Source organism: Herpailurus yagouaroundi, unplaced genomic scaffold (genome assembly GCF_014898765.1).
Source record: "Herpailurus yagouaroundi ecotype Mexico unplaced genomic scaffold, PumYag 140, whole genome shotgun sequence".
Classification (NCBI taxonomy): Eukaryota; Metazoa; Chordata; class Mammalia; order Carnivora; family Felidae; genus Herpailurus; species Herpailurus yagouaroundi.
This window is the reverse complement of record NW_024412395.1, coordinates 18,524,929-18,551,421: the sequence shown is the minus strand read 5'-3', so window position 1 is coordinate 18,551,421 and position 26,493 is coordinate 18,524,929. Positions and strand designations below refer to the sequence as shown.

Here is a 26,493-nt window from a genome sequence, read left to right as displayed (position 1 = left end):
GATACCAGAAGGTAGATTCTTTTCTCTGAGCTTTTAAAACAACTTATAAATAATGCTGAGCCATGAAATTTAATCACTGGATTTTGGATCTGAAAGGGACCTTCTCTAGCTAGTCTAATTTCATTTGCAGATGAGTAAATGGAGTGAAAATGACTTCAAAACAGACGTAAAATTACATCAGTTTGGCTCCAAAGAACAAGTAATGTTATCTTAAAAGGACTGAATAATTTCAACTTGGACTTTCCAACTTATTTCCATCTTTCAAAATTAAAACAAGGAAAAGACTTAAAAATTAAGAATACTCAAAAAGGCAACTTACTCTTATTAGTTTTCTTAGATTTAGAATAAACTACTATTATTCTTTACCAAAGATTTAATTAAGTAACATGAAAATTAGTTAATATTCTTGAAATACCAGTAAAACAGCAGCCATACAGGGCAGGGATTTTTCTGAAATGTAGAAAGTACAAGAGAGTGGACAATCATTTCCTATCCCAGTTATTTTTTCCACATAGTGAGAATTTCCTATGCTACCTACTTTAATTCCTTTTCTACTTAAATGTTTACCTCATCCTAAGGAAAATTCCTCAGTCAAAATGAAGTGCCCTTCTTTATTCAATAGGAAACTGTGTACACCTCTCTCATTGTACTTTCGCTGTATTCTAACTTCTGGCTTACTAATTTTGTCTGCCCTACTAGTCCAGAAGCAGCTTAAATCTAGACACTGAATTATTCATTCACATTCCCATTGTCTTGCATTGTGCAGCTGCTGTTCAGTGTATTTGCCAAGCGAATGATAGGTGGATAATCCACATATAAAATATAAAGGCACCAATGTTAAATTCTAGGTATTCCAAATCCCACAGTAAAAATCTAACAGCCAATACAAAGGTAAGAAATGCAAGAAACAATATAAGATACTCTCAGTGTCCCACAATCTCTCACTTTTTACCTAATTCATGTCTAAGAGGGGAATGGCTAAGCCGGCCATCAAATGCTAGCACTATTTACCAAAGAGTGAAGCAATATAGGCTCAAGCCACATGTCACATTAGACTGAACTTAATAAACTTTTTTCCTAAGTGCCAGATGATCCAAGATTTCTCTTACTTGTCTAAAAGGTACCTTCTGAAAGTCTCCAATGAGCTTTTCCTGGCACAGCCTCTTAGGATTCCCAGTGACTGCTCCATTCTCTTCAGACTTTTTATAAGCCTCAATATCAAGTACTTTCAAACCACAGACTTTTTTCTCCTTACAATATAGTCTCAATGGAAACAAAGGATGTTTACTAATGAATGATTCTAAAATTCTACAAATAATTAAGAAAATTAAATATTCGGGGAACTAAGCAATGATCTTCAGGGTAGATTCCTGGTTTATTTACCCACACTCCTCACAGAAGTCTTTCTGTTCCCTCTAAATAGGGCTCAATTCTCATCCTCCTCCAGTGCAACACTAATACCCAACACTCTTCCAAAGTTCCTGGTGAAATCCACTAACTCCATTCACATTTCCTCCTCTACAGCCTGCAAACATTTTACTCCATCAGGGCTGTAAAAACAAAACAAAACAAAACACCTTTTTAGATAAATACTTTGTGAATATCCATGTGAGGCTTTAATTTTAATTAAGAATGACTAAAGAAGGTAATCAAGCTAGGTACCTCTGCTTTTTTTATATAGAAAGTGGATTTTGCTGTGTGGCTTACTGAAAGGAAAAGAACTCCAAAAAGTTTTAAGTAATGGCTATGTTATTAGTTGGCCTGTGGCTTTTAAAGGGAGCATCCTTTTGAAGGCAACAGACATTCATCAGTGCACGTAAACTTGGTTCAAAGTCAAAGAATTCACACCAATACTGGAGTAGATACTTGGTTCAAGGGAGCAACTACAACCTGAGATTTAGCTCACTGGGGACAAGGACCATGCACGATCCATCTTTGTGTTCTGTTATCCGTTTTAATAAACTTTCTTGAATTACTATAAATGAAGGAAATAAAAACTGATTTTTAAATAGTGTCAAGTTTGTCAGCCTAGCAAATGTACAACTGTTTCCAAGGGCTATCACATTCTCAAAACAAGACAAATTTCTACAGAAATATACCATACAAATCATGGAGAGGGGGAGGTAGAGGTGATGAAGCCAGCTGTAGCACAGTAGTCAGGGTGCCTCAGTGGAATCCTGGCTCTGTTATCTGACTAGCCTAGGCAAATTACTTATTCTCTTTGTGGCTCAGTTTCTGCATCTGTAAAATGGGAGAAATAGTATCTGCTTATAAAGTTGTGGTGAGAATTAAATCAATCAATATACATAAAGCACTTAGAATAGTGCCCAGAGTAATATGACTGAAATTATTATTATTATGCTGTAAAGTACATTATTATTATGATGCTGTAAACAACAATTGTGTATTGCTAATGCTGATCTTAAAATTTAAAGGTGATTTAACATGCTTTTAAAAATTCCCTTCTTTCTTGCTCACCTTTTTCCTTCCACAGTTAAACTCAATTCTTTAAAGGTTCCATTGGAGCCCTAACTAAGCGGGTTCAAACACACCAAAATGATGATACACGACATTACTTCAATGATTACACCAGTATTCCTTTCGTCCCTTTCCCCTCCTTTCACCCCTTCTCTTTTTCTATTCTTTTATATGTTTCCATTCCTACCTCTTGATCTGACTCCCTTCCTTCTCCATCCTTTCTCTTCCTGCCCATTCCTGGCCGCTGTCTCCCCCTTCTGCTCATGATGCCCTCACTGCTGACATTCTTCACTCTCCAATGTTGGCTTCAACCTTGATATTTGGAGGCAAGGTCAGTTTGAATTAACAAAAGCCACTGATGATGGCCATACCAGTCAATTTCAAATGAAATCATTCCGGTCTTCATCCGTTTAGTAATATATTTTCTGCATACACCTTATGTATACATTTGTATTTAAGAAGCCACAGCTGTTTTATTACTCTTCAAATTTAAATTTCCTAGTCCAAAAGAGTCCTAAGAGAAACAAAGAAAAGACTTCCACATCTGCCTTCTATTTGCTAATACATCATCAAGAAGCTTATTCTAATCTATTGTTATTTTTCATCTTTAGGTCCTATAAGCTGGTGAAGCCATTTCTTCCCTGTTCGTTAACTGCCTCCAAACTCCCCCTCTCCTAAGACTAGGATAACTATTCCCTGTGCCTTCAAAAGACTTCATTAATATCCAGTTAGTTCTAGGTATCACAGCTAAAAACTGGGAAATCACATGCCTAAGGCTACAGTTAAAGAAAAGTGGTAATGGCATAACTTCAGAAGATTCCCAGAAAGGTCTCAGAATATGAAAAGAGAAGTATAAGCTTAGATATATGGAAAAATAAAGGGGGGTAATGGCTCCTCAACAAAGAGGAAAATAGGTTAAAATGTCCATTTGTTAATAACAAAGATCACTGGAGCGCCTGGGTGGCTCGGTTGGTGTCTAACTCTTGATTTTGGCTCAGGTCATGATTCCAGGGTTGCAGGATCGAACCCGCACTGTGCCGGAAGCCTGCTTAAGTTTCTCTCTCTCTCTGCCCCCTCCCCTGCTCACGTGTTCTCTCAAATAAAAATATATTAAAAAAAAAAAAAGTAAAGATCTCACCAAGCTTGACCAATTAAGCCAAAATTTCAGTACAAACTGGTTTACATCCTTAATTTTGTTGTACTGAAAAGACTGACATTCCAGTATTACAAAAAATGTCATTAATTCAGCCTGGTATTTTAGTTTTCTTACCCATATAATTATGTGTGAGTGTAATACTGTCAACATAAGAAAATTTATGCTGAGAAATACAAAAGTCTTCAGGTTGGATGTTATTTTAGATTTCTAATTATACCTGAAGAGAGCTGGCTATATAAGACTGAAAAATACTATTATTCAGTACTGCTGAAAAGCAGTAATAATTAAGAGAATAAGGCCTGATTTCCACAGAATAACTACATTATATTTAAAAGTATTTAAATGCTTACTGTAACCTGACATTTAAGTATTTATTTATGGAGGATAAGTTACCATTATGAGACTTACAAAAATGAAAAAAACTCAGTTAAGTCTCTATTTTCCCTTATACACTCAGCTTCTACCAGCCAATGGTAAATAGTCATAGAATATTGGGAAGCAACTTGCATAGATATTCAAATATTCCACATCAATCTTTCAAAGTCCCCTTTCCTTCAGATGGCTAAACAAATAACTAATACTACAGAAGACTTAATATTGTGGATAGTATTCCCCAAATTGATCTACAGATTCACACAATCCCTGTCAGAATGTCAGCTTCTTTTCTGCAGAAACTGACCAGCTGATTCTAAAATTCATATGGAGGGGCGCCTGGGTGGCGCAGTCGGTTGGGCGTCCGACTTCAGCCAGGTCACGATCTCGCGGTCCGTGAGTTCAAGCCCCGCGTCAGGCTCTGGGCTGATGGCTCAGAGCCTGGAGCCTGTTTCCAATTCTGTGTCTCCCTCTCTCTCTGCCCCTCCCCCGTTCATGCTCTGTCTCTCTCTGTCCCAAAAATAAACTTTGAAAAAAAAAATAAATAAAATAAAATTCATATGGAAACACAAGGGATCCAGAAAAGCAAAAACAGTTTTGAAAAAGAATAAAGTTAGAAGACTCATACTTTCTGAATTCAAAACTACAAAGCTACAGTCATCAAGACCATGTGGTAATAGTATAAGGAAAGACAGAAGGATCATGGAATAGGATAGATTCCAGAAGTAAACATTTAATTGGATGGAGGAAAAACAGTCTTTTCAACAAATGGTGCTGGGGCAACTGCATATCCACATGCAAAAAAATGAAATCCATTCCTTTCTTTACGCCATATACAAAAACTAACTAAAAATGGATCATAGACCTAAATTTAAGAGATAAAAACTTGTAAAGGAAAACAGGAATACACCTTCATGACAATGGATCAAGCAATGTTTTCTTAGATATGACATCAAAGCACAAGTGACAAAACAAAAATCCTAATAAATTAAATGCATGTGTTACAGATGAAACCATCAACAAAGTGAAAAAGCTAACCCATAGGATGGGAGGAAATATTTGCAAATCCTGTATCTGATAAGGAACTGTTATCTAGAATATACAAAGAACTCTCACAACTTAATAAAGAGACAAAACAATTTAAAAAATGGGAAAGGGTTAAGTAGACATTTCCCCAAAGATACTACAAATGGCCAATAAATGCATGAAAAGATGCTCAACACCACCAGTCACTATGGAAACGCAAAATGAAACCATAAGCTACTATTTTATACTCACTAGCATGCCCATAAGATGGCAATAATAATAATAATGATAATAAAAAAAAAGACAGGGGTGCCTGCGCAGCTCAGTGGGTTGTGTCTCACTTGATTTTGGCCCAGGTCATGATCTCACAGTTTCTGAGTTAGAGTTCCATGGGATTTTCATTTTCTCTCTCTGCTCTTCCCATGCCTCAAAATAAATTAAAAACAAAAACAAAAACAACAACAAAAAAAAGAAAAAGACAGAAGATAGCAAATTGTGACAAAGATGTGGAGAAATTGGAAGGAACCCTTAATGCAATGCTTGTGGGAAGGTAAAATGGTATAACTACTTTGGAAAAGTGTGGCAGCTTCTCAAAATGTTTTCAAAAAGCTTTCCAAGATTACTGAGGTCTATAGAGTTACTATACAACCCAGCAATTCCACTCCTAGGTATATTCCGAAGAAAAATGAAAATGTCCACACAAAAACTTGTACAGGAATGTTCACAGCAGCATTACTCACAATAGGCAAAAAGCAGAAACAAACCACATGTTCATCAACTGATAAATGGATAAATAAAATGATGTATATCCACATGATGGAATGTAAAAAGGAATGATGACAGTAAAAAGGAATGAAGTACTGATACATGCTACACCATGGATGGATCTTGCAAACGTTGTAAGTGAAAAGACCATATATTATATAATTTCATTTTATATGCAATGCACAGAATAGGCAAATCTACTGAGAGACAGAAAATGGTTGTCCAGGGCTGAAAGGGGGAGAGAAATCAGTGAACAACAGCTAATGGGTATAGGGTTTCCTTTGGGGTGGTGAGAGTATTACAAACTTAGACTGCAATGATAGTGTACAACTCTGTAAACACACCCATTAAATTACACATTCTAAATGGGTGAATTTTACGGTCTGTGAATGATTTCAATAAAGATTTTGTTTTAAAGGAGCTAATGTCAAAGACTTCCCCTTTTAAGTTATTGCCAATAAAGGGAATTTCTAGGAAACCAGAAACCTAATCACAGCACAATAAACACTGGTAAACATTTATCTTAACCCTGTATAACTTCATAGCACATTTGTTAATTTAAAAGGAAAATTAGGTTTCTTTTTAAGAAGGTATACTACATATCCATTTCTTAAACAACATTTAATTGTGACTTTTTTAAAAAAAGTTTATTTATTGAGAGAAACAGAGATAGAGAGAGAGAGAATGAATGAATGAATGAGTGTGCCAGCAGGGGAGGGGGAGAGAAAGAAGGTGGAGAACCCAAAGCTGAGAGCCCAATGCGGGGCTCGAACTCACAAACTGTGAGACCATGACCTGAGCCAAAGCCAGACAAGCGACTGAGCCACCCAGCTATACCTAATTTTGATATTTAAATTATGTAATTATTTCAGGAAACTTTTGTTTGTTTAGTTAACAAAAATAATTTGAACAGATGTTTAAGTCTACATAAAGGAAACCACTGATTCAAATGGCTACTTCTATTAGTGATCTAAATAGCAATCACTAAGCTAGAGCAATACCAACTATCCAAGGATGTGGGAGCTTGTAAAAATCTGGTATCTTCTCTGAATCAAAATACCATTTAAAGACTGACCTCAAATCCTCAGAACTTCCTTTCCCTGCTCAAAGCTATTTTTTCTTTCCCCAAGCATGAAACTATGACAGTTTTCATGCTCTTAATTCCTGACTGGAAAAGAATCATTTTTTTTTTCAACTTGTAAATAAGGCCACTATTTAAGATTAGTTTGAATGTGCAAACTTTTCTATTGAACAAATTACTACAGTGTGAATTCCAAAATAATTTTGTTCACAGATACAAATGTCTACACTTTTCATTAGCTGACTGGTATTAGTTTTTAAGAGCTTTTAGCCTGGGGCGCCTGGGTGGCTAAGTTGGTTGAGTGTCCCACCTGGGCTCAGGTTATGATCTCAAGGGTCATGAGTTTGAGCCCTGCATCGGGCTCTCTGCTGTTAGCACAGAACTGCTTCGGATCCTCTGTCTCTCCGCCCACCCCCCAAAGTCCCTCCCCTGCTCGCTCTCAAAAAATAAATAAGCATTAAAAAAAATTAAAATAAGTTTATAGCCCAAACCAGCACTATCAAAGAGCAATGCAATGTAAGCCACAAATGTAATTAAAAATTTTCTAGTAGCCATGTTAAAATAGTAAAGAAATGTGAAATTAACCACTTCTAGTTAGTGGCTATATATATTTAGCACACAGGCTTAACCCCCACAATTGGCATTCTGAAGAGAAAGTTCATTAAAATGATATGAAGCAGATGGAAATGTATTACACGTTATAGGCACCATAGAATAGCTCAAATTGGTTACTGTTCCTAGTCATTCCCACAGTAGACAAATGTTTTTTTTTTTCCTTTCCCACTAGAATGTAAGTACCTTAGGAAAAGCACTATTTCTTATTTATTTATAAGAAAATACATACCTTCTTTGCATACTGCTTGTTACATAATACATACTTAATGTTTGTGGAATAACATTGTTACGTTGTTATATAAACACACAGCATCAGGTAACTAAGTACAAGCCACTGAAACTATAACATTTAAAATTTTACACCGAACAAGTCCTCATTTGCTTCTTTTTCTGTATCAGATTCAAATAATTTATTTTATTTATTTTTTAATATTTATTTATTTTTGAGGGAGAAACCATGAGAGGGGGAGGGGTACACAGAATCTGAAGCAGGCTCCAGGCTCTGGGCTGTCAGGACAGAGTCAGAAGCGGGCCTTGAAACCCACGAGCCCTGAGATCATGACCTGAGCCAAAGTCGGATGTTTAACCGACTGAGCCACCCAGGCACCTCCAGACTCAAATGATTTAAAGAAAAACTTCATATTACATGTTTTTCCTTAAATATGATCATAGGAGTACTTAATACAGCAGCTTTACAACTAGAACCGTTAACAAGTACACAGCAATCTAATTTGATTTTCCCTTAAAAACATTACCTTATCGATTTTATGCAATAAAAACATCTTCAGAATTCTTGTTCTAACTGCCTTCAAAATCAATTTATAAATTACATAGTCAATGTTTATGCAGAGACCTTTGTGTGGTTTGGCTAATGCAAATACCCAATGCACATTTGTTAATGTAAAAATTCTGCTCTATTCTATAGACCAGAGTTAGTGTAGAAGCACTACATTACCAAATTATATAAAATGCTTTCTTAAAATAAAAATAAAATGCTTTCTTATTTCTGGGACACATGAGCTAAAGCTATGATAGAAGCATATGAACATAAATGTGTGTGTGTGTGTGTGTGTGTGTGTGTGTGTGTGTACAAAAGACGTGATTTGGACCTGTTACAATCATCTAATTTTGAGGAGGGAAAACAAGGTGATTCATTAAGACTTTATAGAGACCTATAATATACAGCCCAATATATATCAGTCAACATCCCTGTAATTAGGCAGACAAACTGCCATGTTTCAAAATAACATTAAAGCTTTGAGGGAGAACTTTCTAGAGTTCTTTTCAAAATTAATATGCAAAATCAATCAAGAATATCACATATGCTTTTATGTCTATTAATAAACTTTCCAAATGGATTATGTTCCTTGTTTAACAGAATGAAATTCAAGTGACTTAATGATTCTTAAAAAAATGATATCCTTATCTTCTTAGAAGAACTTATACCTATTAAAGTACAGTTGTACCCTGAACAATGTGGGCCAACTGACTGAATTAGTGATGCCAACCCACTCCCACCCTGAATTAAAAACACATGTATAACTTTTGACTTTCTCCAAACTCCTACTACTGACTGGAAACATTACTGATAATATAAATAGTCAATTAACGCATATTTTATGTTACACGTATTACTGTATTCTCGTAATACCTCATTTTTCTCACTTTTTCAGTAATTCTAGGCTATGTGGTTTGTCATTGAATTTTAATTGTTGCAACTTGCCAAAAAATTTCCCAATATATTTACTGAAAAACTAAAACTGTGTATAAGTGGACTCATGGAGTTCAAATCCATGTTAAGGGTCAACTGTACATTTAAATGATAGTCTACTGCAGTTGTTTGGAAATTACTGTATCTCTTAAAGGGACTGTGGATTACCTTTTAATGTTTTATCTGAAGAATTCTGAGAAGATAGATATTGGCAGAGGTGGTAACCAAATTCCCATAGAAAACCAGAGTAACTAGAGCAAAGGCAAAACCCCACGGATATTTATAACTAAACTATTTGGCAAGGCATTCCTAGGAAATTCCAAAATACTGAACGGGTTAAGGACAAAACTGGCTACTGTGTAGCCACAATAGCCTCCCACTATCAGCATCTATGCAAAAAGAAGCAAAGGAACGGAATGGGGCATTTGCTGGACTTGGTAAGAACTTCAAAGTAGCCCCCAAGCATTTATTGGAAATCATGGTGGGCCAATCTGGTAACAGCAGCTAAACCAGGGAGGAATTTTGTCAATTTCAGTAAGTGGGTGGATGCCAGATGCCTAGAGTAGGGCTTAAAGGGTTCAAGCCAACTTCTATGTACTTTTCAAATTGATCTCCCAAGGCTCTTTTCAAGGACTCAATATTGAAGAGAAACTTCCAAAGCAGAAATGGCAGGATAGGGACAAGGCAAAGAAAAGATAAAAATGAGGGAGGGGGAACACAGCCAGGGAACCTTAGAAAGCAAGCTATATATCTGCATATGTAACTGAAAAGTATTTAGGTCATACAAAAATACTGTAAGAAACAAATCAGAAGAGTTAACTCTAAGCAACAAAAATCACACTAGAAAGAACTGCTCAAAACAAAAACAAAAACAAAAACAAAAACAAAAACAAAAACAAAAACAAATGGTACCAGGGAAACCAGATATCCAAGTGCAAAAGAATGAAATCCAACCCTCACTTTATACCATATACAAAAATTAACTCACAATGGATTGGTGACCTATATGTAAGAACTAAACCTATAAAACCCTTAGAAGAAAACAAGAACTCCAGGACTTTGGGTTTGGCAATGATTTCTTGGATAGGAACCAAAAGCACATAAAACACAAGAAATCACAGGTAAACTGGGCTTCATCAAAATTAAAAACTTTTGTGCAGGGGCACCTGGGTGGCTAAGACAGGTAAGCATCCAACTCTTGATTTCGGCTCAGGTCATGATCTCACGGTTCATGGGTTTGAGCCCTGATCGGGCTCTGTGCTGACAGTGTGGAGCCTTGGGATTCTCAGTCTCTCCCTCTCTCTCTCAAAATAAAAAATTAAACCTGAAAGCAAAAAATTTTTGTGCATCAAGAAAGTGAAAAGACACCCCACAGAATCTAAGAAAATATTTGCAAATCATGTACCCGATAAGAGATTAACATCCAGAATATACAAGGAAATCATACAACTTAAAAAAAAATAGATAAAAGACTGGTTAACTTTCTCCAAAGGAAACATATAAATGGCCAATAAGCATATAAAAAGATGCTAAAACATCATTAAGTCATCAGAGAAATGCAAATTAAAACTACAATGAGATACCATTTCACATTCATTAGGATGGTTACTATCAGAAAACCAGAAAAGAGCAAGTGTTGTGAGGATGTGGAGAACCTGGAACACTTGTGCACTGCTAGTGGGAATGTAAGATAGTGCTTATTGCTGTGGAAAATATAGCAGTTCCTCAAAAAATTAAACATGAAATCACAATGTGATCCTCCATTTCTGGGTATATACTCAAAAGAGTTGAAAGCAAGAACTTAACCCACATTTATTCACAATCCACCAGCATTATTCACAATAACCAAAACATAAAAGGAATCCAACTGTGGTTCATACATACAATGGAGTAATGTTCAACCTTAAAAAGGAAGGAAATTCTGACACGTTACAACGTGGGTGAATCTTGAAGACATTATGGTAAGTAAAATAAGACACACACAAAGAAGGACAAATATTCCATGATTCCACTTCTAAGAGATACAAGAATAGTGAAATTCAAAGACAAAATAGAATGGTGGTTCCAAGGGTCTGGAGGAGTGGGAGAATGTGGCATTCGCTCAATGAGCAGAATTTCAGTTAGAAAAAATAAAAAAGTACTAGAAATGGATGGTGGTGATGTTTGCAAAACAATGTGAATACTGTACTTAATGTCACTTAACCATACACTTAAAAATGGTTAAAATGATAAATTTTGTTAAGTCTATTTTACAATAAAAAATCACAAAGTAAAACAGTAACATACTTCCAAACTACTAGACACTAAAAATGATTCAAAACACAAAACGTAAGTAAAAAAGATCACATTACACACGAGTATATTAACCCAGAACAACCAGCACCAAGACACACTGTAGTAAAATTACTGGATTGTAAAGGAAAAAAACTGGCCATTTAGGCAAAAAAAAATTGAAGAAAACTAGATTACCACCAATACTAGTGCTTTATGCCAGGAAAGAAATGTGTTACATATTTAAGATATCTAAGAAAAGAAAGCAGGAGCCAAGAATTTTATACACAGCAAAACGGACCTTGGGTCTAAAGGGCAAAGATAAATTATTATCAACACACAAGGATTCAGAGAATATGGTTTCCATCATCTTCAAGAGAACTTCTAACAATCAAAATGACTAGAGACTTAAACAGAAGCACTAGTAGTGAACAAAAATGGTTACTTGCAGAACTAAGATTAAATAAAGGTTGAAAAGAAAAGTTGTGTAATAGCTATTTAAGATAACGTAGCTATAATATGACCTCAAAAAACATGGGATGAGATGGGAGAGCAAAACAAAAACATTTTATTGTTCTCAATAATTATACTGCTGATGACAAAAGTACTGCTGGTCTGAAACTTACTTGTGTAATGTGGGGTTAAGTTAATGAGTGATTATGGGATAAAGTCTCTAATCCCACATTCTTAACAACTAAGATTTTGGTGTGAAAGGTCACAGAAATGTACAAAAGACAGGTTAAATAAAAAATGCTGTTATTTTGAATTAGCAAATTCCTGAGGTAAAGAATGCATTTAAAATAAATAGATAGGGGCGCCTGGGTGGCGCAGTCTGTTAAGCGTCCGACTTCAGCCAGGTCACGATCTCGCGGTCCGTGAGTTCGAGCCCCGCGTCAGGCTCTGGGCTGATGGCTCAGAGCCTGGAGCCTGTTTCCGATTCTGTGTCTCCCTCTCTCTCTGACCCTCCCCCGTTCATGCTCTGTCTCTCTCTGTCCCAAAAATAAATAAACGTTGAAAAAAAAAATTAAAATAAATAGATAAAACAAGTCTGGTTAATATATATTTAATGTGTAAATTTATATACTTAATGTGTAAATCATAAACATTTAACATATCAATGTACATAATGAATATATATTTACCATACTAAATATTTCCTCATTCTGTTCACTGAAGATGCCTACAAACAAGACCAACACAATAACAATGAGTATCCCTAATATCCAGCTCCTGGTTTTGAAATACCACTTCCGACTAAAAGAAAGGAGGGGGGCGCCTGGGTGGCGCAATCGGTTAAGCGTCCGACTTCAGCCAGGTCACGATCTCGCACTCTGTGAGTTCGAGCCCCGCGTCGGGCTCTGGGCTGATGGCTCAGAGCCTGGAGCCTGTTTCGGATTCTGTGTCTCCCTCTCTCTCTGCCCCTCCCCCGTTCATGCTCTGTCTCTCTCTGTCCCAAAAATAAATAAACGTTGAAAAAAAAATTAAAAAAAAAATAAATAAAAGAAAGGAGGGTTTCTGAAAGAAATGGCTATTACAGCTGTGGAGAAGGAAATGTACAAGATGAGCGTGGAACATCGTGCTATAACAGTGAGGAAGCTATCCAAGATTATTGGGGTATAGAATTACCATATGGTCTAGCAATGCTATTCCTGCAATCAAGAGAATCCAAAACCATACGTCCCCCTGAAAACTTATATATAAATGTTCACAGGAGCAAAATAATAGCCAGAATGTGCAAATCACTCAAATGTCTATCAACTGATGAATGGATATATAAAATGTGGTATAATGGTAGTCTGCAAGAAAAATAAATGAAGTACTAATATGTACTACAACACAGATAAACCTTAAAAACATTATGTGGTCAGAGAAAGAGGCCAGTCACAAAGGACCAAATATTGTATGATTCCACTCATAGGAAACGTCTGGAATAGGTTGGGGGTGGAGTGAAGAATGGGAATAGACAGCTAAAGAATGTAGGGTTTCTTCTTGGGGTAATGAAAAATTTTTAAATTCACACCCAACTCTGTGAATACACCTAAAAAACTGCATGGAACTGTACACTTTTCAATGGGTGAGATATACAGTATATGAATCACATTTCAACAAAGGTGGTAAATGTAGGGCAAGAATCATGTATTTTCCTTTATGAACCGTACCACTGGGTATCTAAATAGATGAATCACAGCATTTCATTATAAAAATATTCCAATTAATAAACCCAGAAATGATAGAATTAGAGTATCACAATGAACGAAAGGATCTAGGCACTGAATATCAACAGCTACTAACATCATACACGATAAGACATTAGGGATCTGATGAAAGAACATAAAACCACCTGCAGTCTTGCCAAAGGGATCTAAAGTCAGTTTGATGAAATTTCTAGATCCAATTGGCAATTTGCAGGGAATTAAAGAACAAAGGAGCATGACAAACTGCAGCAGGAGTATACAGTCAACAAAATGCAGAGTTGGAAATTCTACGGTCTAATGCCCTAGGTTCTTCAACAGGTAAAATTTAAGTGAAAAGGCTGGAGGGGAGACCTATATATTGAGACTTAAAAAATCAAATATTTAATGCACAGGACTAAACTGTGGCATTTAAGAGTGCAGAATTAGGTGGTAAAACTGTATCAAAATAGAAGAAAGTGATTACTACATCAAGGATACTGGTTATTTTGTAGAGGGAGGAAAGGGTCTGACATAAGGGTGGGGCATATGGAAACACTTCTGGGATAGGTGGCAAAGTTCTCTTTCTTGGGTTACAAGGTTGTTTGCCTTTCAGCTATTCATTTGTTTGGTGGTTTTATGTTTGTGTTTTATTTTCTAATAAAAAGAAAAACCTACTTCAACTTCAACGTATAATACAGTTATGCTATAGCAATAAAGGACACCAAATAGATGGAGTACAAAAGGATGTGAAATAGGACCCAAAGAATAAGATACAGAAATTAAGAAGTACAAGAGTGGAGTTATCTTGGGAATGCTTCATGAAGAGTTGAAACTTAACCTGTTTTAAAATCTGACAGATCACATTCACATGAAAAGTGAAGAGACTGCACCATTTGGAAAAAGAAGGATGCGCAATGCATAAATGCTAAGTCTAAAAGGGCTAAAAGGGGAATTTGGGGCCTAATTCAAAAGAAGACTTTATTGGATTTTGTCCAATTGATGTAAGCAAATCAAAATCTGAGAAAGTATTTTCACTATTTACTTGTCTACTGATCATCTCTAAAAAATACCAGCTTCAGGGGCACCTGGGTGGCTGGGCATCCGACTTCGGCTAAGGTCATGATCTCACATTTTGTGGATTCGAGCCCTGTGTCTGGCTCTGTGCTAACACCTCAGAGCCTGGAGCCTACTTTAGATTCTGTGTCTCCCTCTCTCCCTGCCCCTCCCCTGCTCGCGCTCTGTGTCTCCCTCTATCAAAAATAAATAAACATTAAGAAAAAAAAAATTTTTTTTAAATAAAAGAAAACACTAGCTTCAATACTCTGCCCAATTTCTTAAATACACTAGGGTTAGACAAAAGTGAGAACAGTATGGGATTAGGCAAGGAATTTAGGTTCAAATGCCTATCATATAATGACTGCTTTGATTTTGGACAAGTCACTGAGTAACTGTATCTGTTTCTTCAGGAAGATAATACTTTAGCATCTGTGCAATTGATAGCTGAAAAGTAAATTTAGAAATCATCTAGTCTAATAATCTCAAATTTACAACCCAGGAAACATGTGCTTGGTTAGTATCACTCTGAACAGAAAAGATACAAAATACTTCCATTACCCAGAAAGTTCTACTGGACAGCACTGCAGTATTTCCCAGTAGTATTAAGGGATTCTGAACATAGAATTATTCTTGAATTAACAGCTTTATTAAATTAAAAAGCAGCTGGTGCCATCTTAAAAATTACTTCCCCAGAAGTAGCCACACCTAAACCCAACTAGGACCAGTCCAATTCTATACGCTCTCACACAGCAACTGTGTCACATCTAAGAACTGGGAAACCAAAACAAACCCCTTTTTTTGTGCTGAAAAAGATACATATATATAGGCTTTCACAAGCAAAAAGTATTTCTGAAAGGGCACACAAGAACTGTTAACAGAAAATGTTTCAGGGCAGTGGGCTTACTCAAGCTGAAGAGAGGTTTATCATATTCCCTTTCTACCTTTTTCATTTACCATATACCTGTATTCGTTTTTAAAAATAAAAGAAAGCATTTAAAGTGTTGTCACTGGGGAGAGGACATATACAGAGAAAAATGTATAAGGAGTCATTCAACAGACCTGTGAGCAACAAGATTTGATCCATTACATTGTTTACCTTCTAGCCTGAATGGATGTGTTGGGGGATATTTTTACATTTAACTGCATCTACGTTACTATGTTTGAGAGAAATTTAGGGCTTTCACGGTAAAAATATAAACAAAAGCCGTGAACTAACCAATTCCCCCAAAATGTTTTCTTTCACAAAATGCAATTGTATGACAATGTTATCAGTAATTTGAATATAAAAAAGCAATTAGTGGGGCGCCTGGGTGGCGCAGTCGGTTAAGCGTCCGACTTCAGCCAGGTCACGATCTCGCGGTCCGTGTTCGAGCCCCGTGTCAGGCTCTGGGCTGATGGCTCAGAGCCTGGAGCCTGTTTCCGATTCTGTGTCTCCCTCTCTCTCTGCCCCTCCCCTGTTCATGCTCTGTCTCTCTCTGTCCCAAAAATAAATAAACGTTGAAAAATAAAAAAAATAAAAAAAATAAAAAAGCAATTAGTGTAAACTGGATAAAACCTACTTTTAAAAAAGTCTTAAATAAATTTCTATTGCAAAGACTGTAATTAATAATTATAATGGCAGAATGCTATATTATTAAAGAACAGAGACTGTGGGCACTTCTCTAGATGTATACAAGAATAGCTTTCTTCATTTAAGTCTTTACAGGGGATGAAAGGAATGCAAAAAGAACATCTGCAAATTTCCAAATGACATCTAATCAAAAGTCAACTAAGATTATAAACATTGTGAACAAAAAGTGGTAATCAATTTTATCACAAGCAAAAATACAAGTTCACTTAAGGTGTACAGCTAACTTAGATGTATAAAATGAAATGTAGATATGACATAGATGATGCAATCTTAGAAATCATTACAGTCATGGGGCACCTGGGTGGCTCAGTCGGTCAAGCGTCCGACTTCAGCTCAGGTCATGATCTCACAGTTCGTGAGTTCCAGCCCTGCATCAGGCTCTGTGCTAACAGCTTGGAGCCTGGAGCCTGCTTCAGATTCTGTGTCTCCCTCCTCTCTCTGCCCCTCCCCAGCTTGCTCTCTGTCTCTCTCTAAAAAACAACAACAACAACAAAAATTTAAAAAGAAAAAAGAAATCATTATAGTCATTCCTTAAAATCATCAGTCCTAAATACCATCCTTAACTGTATACTCTTGGGACCTTAGCAGAAATGTAATATAGTAAATAAAAACTACAATACATTTAAATCTGGCATATTGGATACAGCTCCGATTGCTGCAGCTCAAAAACAGACAATAAAACTAAGTAAAGAGATTTAAATGACCATGGATTTGGAGAACAGATCTATGAAAACAGACCATGACCATCAAAAATACAGAGAGAACAGTGTACTCTCCACAATCTCATCTTAAGAAAATTCATTAGAATATAAGAAACAAATGCATCATAAACTTGACTAACGAAATTAATGAACAGAGTTTCTAAGAGAAACTGGATCAATATTTATTCTAAGGTTGATACTGGAGAGGATGTTCTCCCACAGTATAGAACTTGGAGATACTGTTGGCGCCAGGGCTTTTCTACTTCACCAGATTTATCTTGAGCTTCACGTTGTAAGGCCATTCTTTAATTTCTAACCCCAATTACATAAACCTTATGCATCCAGTGAACAAAGGGTAGACTTATCTAATTAGGTTACATATAGAAGTCACTTAGTGCGGACAGTGATCCAACCCTCCAAGAGAAATTGACAATAAAACTCAATGATAAAAGATAGTTTCTGGGTCACCAACACATGTCCACACTGACTTTATTCTAAAACACAACAGCGCTTAAATTTTAGGGGAGATATTACTTTTAAATTAGTCACCGTGGGAAAATACAATAAATCCACATAAACATTAAACATATTTTGATATAATGCATATATTATAAAACTACATAAAGTTTGTAACTATCATCTCAAAATTTAAGCTTGTTAGTGTTTAATTTACTGACTGGTGTTCCGTTTGTGGTGAAACTCATGCTTTTTGTAAGTTTACTATGACATTCCATTATAACCCTATAAGAAAAATTTTCCCAATGATGTGGGGGAGTATGAATTTAAAAGTGACTCACATTCAATTTGAGACCACCCCCTTCACCCTAAAAGAATAGGGAAAAAAAAAAGATAAAAGAGTGAGGCTGTGCAATTGATGCAAGAGCACCAATACAAATATTAAAACCACTTTTGATAAAATAGCAAAGGTAAAAAAGACAACAGTTAGATATGAAGGGTGCAATGTTACTTTTTAAAATAGAAATTAACATCAGATTTCAGATTTCAATTATCCTGCTAATAACAATTTAATGTAAAATGCTGAAGTTTACCTTCATACATATATGGCATTAAGTGGGGTAATAAAAATAATACTTTGGCTTTTTAATGAATGATGGCATTTAAGTAAATTAGGGAAAGAATGCAAGTGACCCAGGCTTCACCATTTAATTTAAAGGTCAAGCTGTGAATTTTGGCTGTAAGCAAGATACCTGTTTTAAAGCACACCAACCAGGCCATAGAGACAAATTATGAAAGAGGGAGGGTTCAAAAAGAGAAGTATAGTCTTGTGGTGAGATCATTACTAGAAGTAGAAAAGCAAGCCTGATTCAGCAAATGAGACCTCTGTAGCCACATAAAGAATTTCCAGAACTATTTTGACTTGTGATTTCTACCAGCATTTTCCAAGGCTACTTAAGGAAAGCCACATTTGTATTAGTATTCATTAGTTTACGACTGCCTTTGGAGCCAATTTAATAAAAATGTAATTCTCTCGATCTAAATTGTTATTGCCAAAGAGGCTTCCTCTCTCTTCCATAACACTATCACTGACCTAAGTTCTGTGCACAAGAAATAACTAGGAAAATGGAAATAGAATAAGACTCATGTAGATTTAAAAGAGAAAGAGAAGCAAAGGAGCCTTTGGGAGACCAAAATGTATACAAACACATATACTGTTCAAACAAGATAAACCTCTATGACAATCTGATAAACCAAATCACTTATGATCAGAAGAGATTACAACAGGAATCAATCTAAGCTATGAAGCTGTTCCTTCCAAATAGAAAAAAAAAAAAATTATGGACCTTTTCAAAGACTGTTTTCTTAGCAAAAAGGTCCTAATAACAATCTACCAATAGCATAGTCTTCCACAGTCTATTTTTTCTACACACGCCTTTCAGAATAACATTCTAAAAATAGCTGTGATAAAAAGAGCAAAAAATATAGTGAGAATTAAGACAAGGTTAAGTATGTTTAAACACTATGCAACTTTCTGTTAACAGATGCAACACAGTATGCAAGTTACTCTGAAAAAAAGACCAAACTCACACCTTTCACAAATTAAAATAAAATTTTCAACTAAACAGCATTACTCGACTTTTCAAGATTTACAGGTTGCAGGTTATATTCTTTAGTACTGGAGAATAAGTTTTACTTCAAAACTAATTATACACACCTCTGCCATTTTATGTTTGAAGGAAATTTGACGTTTAGGTCACCAAAAACTTAAGGAGACAACAAATGCTGTGATAAATAGGAACGCTGACACCGTAAGAAATTACTGTTAGCAAATCAAATATTTCTGCTAAACATTTAACTTTCAAAGGATCATTTCAAAAGAATGTTTGAATTAAATTAAGCCCAATTCACAATATTTGAAACAATGAGTCCAATACAATTAAGATGTACAACAGAATGACTAGGCCAAGTTACACTGTACATTACTATTTAAAATTATTCAAATGTTAACTATAAAATTTAAATGAATACCGATGTCATAACTGTTAGAGTAAATGTTTCTTATTTACCTTTTATCTCAAAAACCTGGCAAAGCCTAACAAAGTGCCCAGCAGCTTGTCATCACAAATTAAAAAACTAGAAACATTTTGCATTTCAACCAAAACGTTTATCACACGGTTTACATTCAGTGTTACCTTAGAACACTAAATCAAAAGTGAAATCCACGACCAACTTTTTTCTGCGTATCGATTTACTTCAAAATTTGGTTATGGTAAAAATAAGCAATAAGATAGTACTTACATTTCTACTGAATTTGGTGAAAGAATGGTGCATATAAAACCTGTGCATATAAACAATCGCAGTGTTTATTGTAAGCTGAGAGCTGGAACGTAACATTTAGGAAATAGCCGAGAAAAACAGGACCTAATTTCTAAAACAATTTTGATGGAAAATTCCCCACCTACGGTATTTTTCCAATGCTTACAGTTCACTCAAAACGAACCCCAAAACTATACACATAAAACAAAACCCCGCAGGGTGGTGGTGATGGTAGGCTCGACGCCAACTATAATAAGTGCTGAGCATTTCACTCCAATATTGCTATTAAGCCAGCCCGGGAAGGATTTATCAATGGCTACGACTCACTAAACTCAGCATCAGACAGTTGAAATGCGCGCGCGCACATCCATACAAAACCACGCCAAGAACATAAAGACCTCCAGTGAGCTCCCAAGGTACGAGACCCGCCATCAAACCAGCGAGGAACGCGGGGAGAAGCTGCGGAGACGACTTCACGCCTTTCAGCATCGGTAACCCTTCCACTTCTCGGCCTCTTCTCCGACGAGAAGTGGAAATAGCTGCCTCTTTTCTGCGATAATCCCTAAAATTCCCCCCTGGCCTCGGCGGCCTTCCCATCCCCCGCCGCCACCACGCGCGGCCCCAAACAGATTACACAACGCAGTCTCCTAGCCCGCATTCCAGGACTCCTCTCCTCCCCTCCTTCACTGGCCGGCTTCGGCCTCCCGAGCCCAAGCTCGCCTTCCCTTACGGCGCGGGCGAGTCTCAGCGAAGGCCGAGGCGGCGGCGCCATGTTTGCGGGGCACCAGGCCCGGAGAACAGGCGACCGGGAGAATAGTGAGGGGGGACAGGGCGTGAGCGGCGGAGGGCCAAGAGCAGGAAAGGATACACATTGAGACGCTGTCCCATGTCCTGGATGAGGTTGGCCGCCTGCTGGCGGTATGAGAGCTCTTTATCCGCCTCCATTCCGCAGCGGCGGCTCGGCGTGTTCTCCAGCTGTTCCCGAGTAAAGAACCAGCGAGAAGAAGCTCCACGGCCCGACGCCATGACACTTCCTCCTCCGCCCGCTCCCTCACCCACCCCCCTCCCCTCCCCTCCCGGCTCGCGGACTCCCCGCCAAGGCCGCGCGACCCCGCCCCAGTCCGCTCGCCGTAGAACACGCACCGCCCCTTTTTACTCTTGTCGCTGCCCGTGCGCGTGCGCGGGGCCGCCCTGCCGCCTCGCCCTAGTCTTTTGCTTTCTTTTTTCTGCCCCGGGCCTCGCTCTTACGCACGGGACCACAATGCCCCGCGCCGCTTGTCATTTGGAGGCGCCTGGAGGTGGGGGTCTGCTCGGAAGGAAAAGGTCGGCGCGAGGGACGCTGGGTCTTGGATTGGCTGGGTGAAGGGGCGGGGAGGAGAAGGGAAGGGGCTGGCCAGAGGTCGCGTAGAGAGGGAAGCGGGCGGGCGGTTGTGCCGTGAGGCCTGGGCGTGGACTTTGAAGTCCCGGTGGCGTCTCGGGCTGGGAGTCTGGTGGCGTTTGAAAGGGAGAAAAGCCGTACCCTTCTCCAGGCGCACGCCGCAACTTCCACTTTCTTCGTTTTGGTCTGCTCAGTCTCGTAGGCATTTCCCCGAGTTGGAAAAGTGTCCACGACGGAAAGCCTCTGCTTTCGGGCGGCTCTGCGGAGGACGCACCTGGGAAGAGTGCATGAGTAACAGCGCTCCACCTGTGTGTTGTGCTTGAGTGCTTTTTTTCCCCCCTATGTTGTCCACAGCCACTTAGACCGTGGGGTTTATTTTTGAGATTTCTGGGCCAAAGGGTATATCCAGTTAGAAAGTGTAAGAGCTGAATTTTTAAACGAGATTCGGTAGCGTGTTTTTAAACCACGCTGTGATTGAAAACAAAGTAAAAGGAGAAACAGTACAAGGTAACATTTTTGCTTAGTGGTTAAGTCTAACACCACATGTATCAATTGATTAATCTCTTCCGCCTTTGTAAGAGACTACTGCAGTAGAGTTTCTTTCCGCGAATAGATAGGTCTCCGACTCTGAGCCATTGCATATTGGCCTGTGAATAAAATTTATCTTCTAAATTGTAACTATTTGGGGGCACCTGGGTGGCCCAGTCTTTGAGCATTGGGCTCTTGATTTCAGCTCAGGTCATGATCCTGAGGTACTTGAGATGGAGCCTCACCTTGGGCTCTGTGCTGACAGTGTAGAGCCTGCTTGGGATTTTCTCACTCCCTCTGCCTCCTCCCCACTCGCGTGTGCTCTCTTGCTCCCATAAATAAATAAATAACTTTATTTGGCAAAGACTACAGAGAACAGGCAGAAGTATTTCTAAAAAGCAACCGATAATGCTTTTAAGTGAGTTTCTTATTAATGCTCCAGGCCTTTGTCCTCGTTTGGGGGCTTAGCCTATGTGCAGTGTATTGCCGTATTTTGGCTTTGGCTGTATCGGTTACATATTTAATATAGAGCTATTGATTTGGTTGCAGTAGGCAGTTTGTAACAGTTTTCTACGTAACTTTATTTCTTACCTACATTGCTTGCTTCACACCTGTCCCTGCTTAGAGAAGTTCTGGGATAGATTGATTTAAAGCCCCATTTATAAGGTGCTTACCCCCAACACTCGTTATGATACAAACTCAAACTAAGAATATAAGAGAATTTCTCAACTTGTTGAAGAAAATTTGTAAAAACCCTCCTGTTAGTATCATAATTAATGGTGAGAAACTAGAAGCTTTCCTGCTAAGGCAAAGATGTCCCCTCTCATCACACCTTTCAAAACTGTACTGGAAATCCTTGCTAATACAGTAAGAAAGGTAAGTAAAAAGTGAACAGATTGAGAAGGAAAAAAAATATGTTGAGGGATAGCATACTTTTTTGTATTTTTGTATTTCAAAGTATTGAAAAAAATGGAACAAGTGATTATTGCAAGATTTTAAGATACAAAGTTATTACCCAGGAGTCATTTGCTTTCCCATATACCAGCAATGTCCAATTGGTATTTGAAATTTAAAACACAATACCATTTATAAAAATTAATAGGTATGAATCTAAAATATGTTACGATCTATGTGTAGAACTGCAAAACTCTAAGGCAATCAAAGAAGATATAAAAAAGAATATTTTGGGTTTATGGATTGGAAGACACTATCATTTGATGTCAATTCTTCCCAACTTGATCTATAGATTCAGTGCAATCTCAATCAAAAGTTTAGCAAGTTATTTTGTAGATTTCAACAAATTGATTCTGCAGTTTATACAGAAAGGCAAAAGACTGTCCCAAACCAGCACAATCTGAAGAAGTTGGACTGATGCTACCTGATCTCAAAGCTACAGTAAGACAGCATATATTGGCAAAAGAATAGATCAATGAAACAGGATAGAGAACCCAGAAATAGACCCACAAAAATGGTCAACTGATTTTTGAAAAAGGAGCAAAAGCAATATAATTGAGAAAGGATAGTCTTTTCAACAAATGATGCTAGAAAAACTGGATATTCATATGCAAAAAAAAAAAAAAAACTACACACAGACCTCACACTGTTCACAATAATTAATTCTAAATAGATCATATCCCTAAATGTAAAATGCAAAACTATAAAGCTTCTAGAAGATGGCACAAGAGAAGACTAGGTGACCTTTTTTTTTTGTTTGGCAATTGTTTTCACATACAACACCAAAAGCATGATCCATGAAAGAAAAGATTAAGTTGGATTTCACTAGAATTAAAGACCTTTGCTCTGCAAATGACCCCGCAAAGAAAGTAAAAATATGAAAAACTCTGCAAACACGTATCTGATAAAATACTTCTATCCAAAATATAAAAGAACTCTTAGAATTCAACAGTAATACGTCCCAATTTTTAAAAAAATTGAAACATAATTAACATATATCGGTTTTAGGCATAGAATATGTAGATTCAACAATTCTCTACATTACTCAGTGCTCACTGCAATGTTTTTTTCATCTGTTACCATATGTTATTGCAATATTATTCACTATATTTCCTATGCTGTACTCTATCTTACTGACTTATTTTATAACTGGAAAATTGTATCTCTTAATCCCCTTTATATATTTCACCCATCCCCTACCCACCTCCCCTCTGGAAACCACCAGTTTGTTCTCTGTATTTAAGAGTTTTGTTTGTTTTTTTAGATTCCAAATATGAGTGAAATTGTATTTGTCTTTCTCAGTCTATTTCACTTAGCATAACACCCTTTATGTCCATCTCTGTTGTTGCAAATGGCAAGGTCTCACTCTTTTTTATGGCTGAGTAATATATCATTGTGTGTGTTTGCACACACACACTTGATGTCTTTATTCATCCATAGATGCGTGATTGGATTGCTTCCATATCTTGGCTATTGTAAATAATGCTGCAATTAACATAGGGGTGCATGTATCTTTTCAAATTAGTGTTTTCATTTTCTTTGGGTAAATACCTAGTAGTGGAATTACTAGATCATGGGGTACTTTTATTTTTAACTTTTTAAAAGTGTTTTATTTATTTTTGAGAGAGAGCGAGAGAGAGAGCATGGACAGGGGAGGGAGCAGAGAGAGAGGGAGACACAGAATCTGAAACAGGCTCCAGGTTCTGAGCTGTCAGCAAGGAGCCCGATGCGAGGATCTACCTCACAAACTGTGAGATTGTAACCTGAGCTGAAGTCGGATGCTTACCAACTCAGCCACCCAGGTGCCCCATCTAACTTTTTTTTGTTTTTTTAAGTTTAGCTTGAGAGAGAGGGTGCATGCCAGAGAGCAGAGGAGGGGCAGAGAGAGAGCGAGAGAGACTACCAAGCAGGCTCCTCACTGTCAGCATGGAGCCCTGAAGATCTTGAACTCACAAACCATGAGATCATGACCTGAGCCAAAATCAAGAGTCGGACGCTCAAATGACTGAGCCACCCAGGCACCCTCTATTTTTAGCTTTTTAAAAAAATTTTATTTTTAATTTTTTTAAATTTATGTCCAAATTAGTTAGCATACAGTGCAACAATGATTTCAGCAGTAGATTCCTTAGTGCCCCTTATCCATTTAGCCCATCCCCCCCGCCACAACCCTTCCAGTAACCCTCAGTTTGTTCTCCATATTTATGAGTCTCTTCTGTTTTGTCCCCCTCCCTGTTTTTATATTATTTTTGTTTCCCTTATTTTCATCTGTCTTGTCTCTTAAAGTCCTCATATGAGTGAAGTCATATGATTTTTGTCTTTCTCTGACTAATTTTACTTAGCATAATACCCTCCAGTTCCATCCACGTAGTTACAAATGGCAAGATTTCATTCTTTTTGATTGCCGAGTAACACTCCATTTTATGTATATACCACATCTTCTTTATCCATTCATCCATCGATGGACATTTGGGCTCTTTCCATACTTTGGCTATTGTTGATAGTGCGGCTATAAACATGGGGGTGCATGTGTCCCTTTGAAACAGCGCACCTGTATCCCTTGGATAAATGCCTAGTGGTGCAATTTCTGGGTCGTAGGGTAGTTCTGTTTTTAGTTTTTTGGGGAACTGCCATACTGTTTTCCAGAGTGGCTGCACCAGCTTGCATTCCCATATTTTTAGCCTTTTGAGGAACCTCTGTACCATTTTCCACAGTGTCTGTACCAGTTTACATGCCCACCAATACTACATAAGGGTACCTTTTTCTCCACATCTTCACCAACACTTGCTCTTTCTTTTTTTTTTTTTTAATTATTTTTTATTTTTAGAGAGAGCACATGTGCAAGGAGGGGAGAGGCAGAGAAAGGGAGAGAGAATTCTAAGCAGGCTCTTTGCTGATAGTGCAGAACCTAATGCGGGGCTTGATCTCATGAACCGTGAGATCATGACCTGAGATGAAATAAAAAGTTGGATGCAACAGAGCCATCCAGACACCCCTATTTCTTGTGGTTTTAATTTTAGCCATTATGACAGGTATGAGTTGATGTCTCATTGTGGCTTTGGTTTGCATTTTCTTGATGATTAGTGATGTTGAGCATCTTTTCATGTGTCTGTTGGCCATCTGTCTTTTTTGGAAAAATGACTATTTAGGTCCTTTGCCCATTTTTAATTTTTTTTTAATGTTTTTATTTATTCTCGAGACAGAGAGAGACAGAGCATGAGCAGGGGAGGGGCAGAGAGAGAGGGAGACACAGAATCTGAAGCAGGCTCCAGGCTCTGAGCTGTCAACACAGAGCCCAACGCGGGGCTTGAACTCACGGACTGTGAGATCATGACTTGAGTTGAAGTCGGACACATAACTGATTGAGCCATCCAGGAGCCCCTTAGCATTTAAAAAAATTTTTTTTAATGTTTTTTCCTTTGGCTATTTTTAATTGGAATTTCATTATTATTATTATTATTATTATTATTATTATATTATTATTATTATTGGTGTAAACTTGTATAAGTTCTTCATTTATTTTGGATATTAACCGCTTATTGGATATATCATTTGCAAATATCTTCATTTTGTTTTTTTGGTGGTTTCCTTCACAATGCAAAAGCTTTTTATTTTGATGTGGTCCCAGTAGTTTATTTTTGCTTTTGTTTCCTCTACCTGAGAAGACATACATACAAAGATGTTGCTGAGATTGATGTCCAAGAGATTAGTGCCTATATTTTCTTCTAGGAGTTTTATGATCTCGGATCTTGAATCCAGTTTGAGTTCACTTTTGTGTCTGGTGTGAGAAAGTTGTCCACTTTCATTCTTTGGTATGTAGCTGTC

The 26,493-nt window shown here is 37.5% G+C and overlaps 1 protein-coding gene and 1 long non-coding RNA gene across 17 annotated transcripts in view; one reads left to right on the top strand and one right to left on the bottom strand.

Annotated features, from left to right (window-relative positions):
* Positions 1-20,856, bottom strand: part of CCNT2 (cyclin T2) — a 41,997-nt gene extending 21,141 nt beyond the window's left edge. For 3 of the 8 annotated variants that reach the window (XR_005790243.1, XM_040474906.1, XM_040474908.1), the window contains exons 1-2: positions 20,680-20,856; positions 19,794-19,875 (exon numbers count right to left, since the gene is read on the bottom strand). Coding sequence is in view for 5 of the 8 variants with exons in the window: in XM_040474906.1 (XP_040330840.1) it covers positions 19,794-19,875; positions 20,680-20,837 (240 nt within the window). In the remaining 3 variants the exon portion in view is untranslated. Of the gene's footprint in view, positions 1-1,383; positions 1,551-2,099; positions 2,242-17,833; positions 17,861-19,793; positions 19,876-20,679 lie in introns of those variants that run through there. The other 5 variants (XM_040474905.1, XM_040474907.1, XM_040474911.1 and 2 more) reach the window with 4 other exon arrangements.
* Positions 20,850-26,493, top strand: part of LOC121030485 (uncharacterized) — a 65,855-nt gene continuing 60,211 nt past the window's right edge. For all 9 annotated transcript variants that reach the window (XR_005790245.1, XR_005790250.1, XR_005790253.1 and 6 more), the window contains exon 1: positions 20,850-21,134. This is a non-coding gene — a long non-coding RNA (uncharacterized LOC121030485). The remainder of the gene's footprint in view (positions 21,135-26,493) is intronic.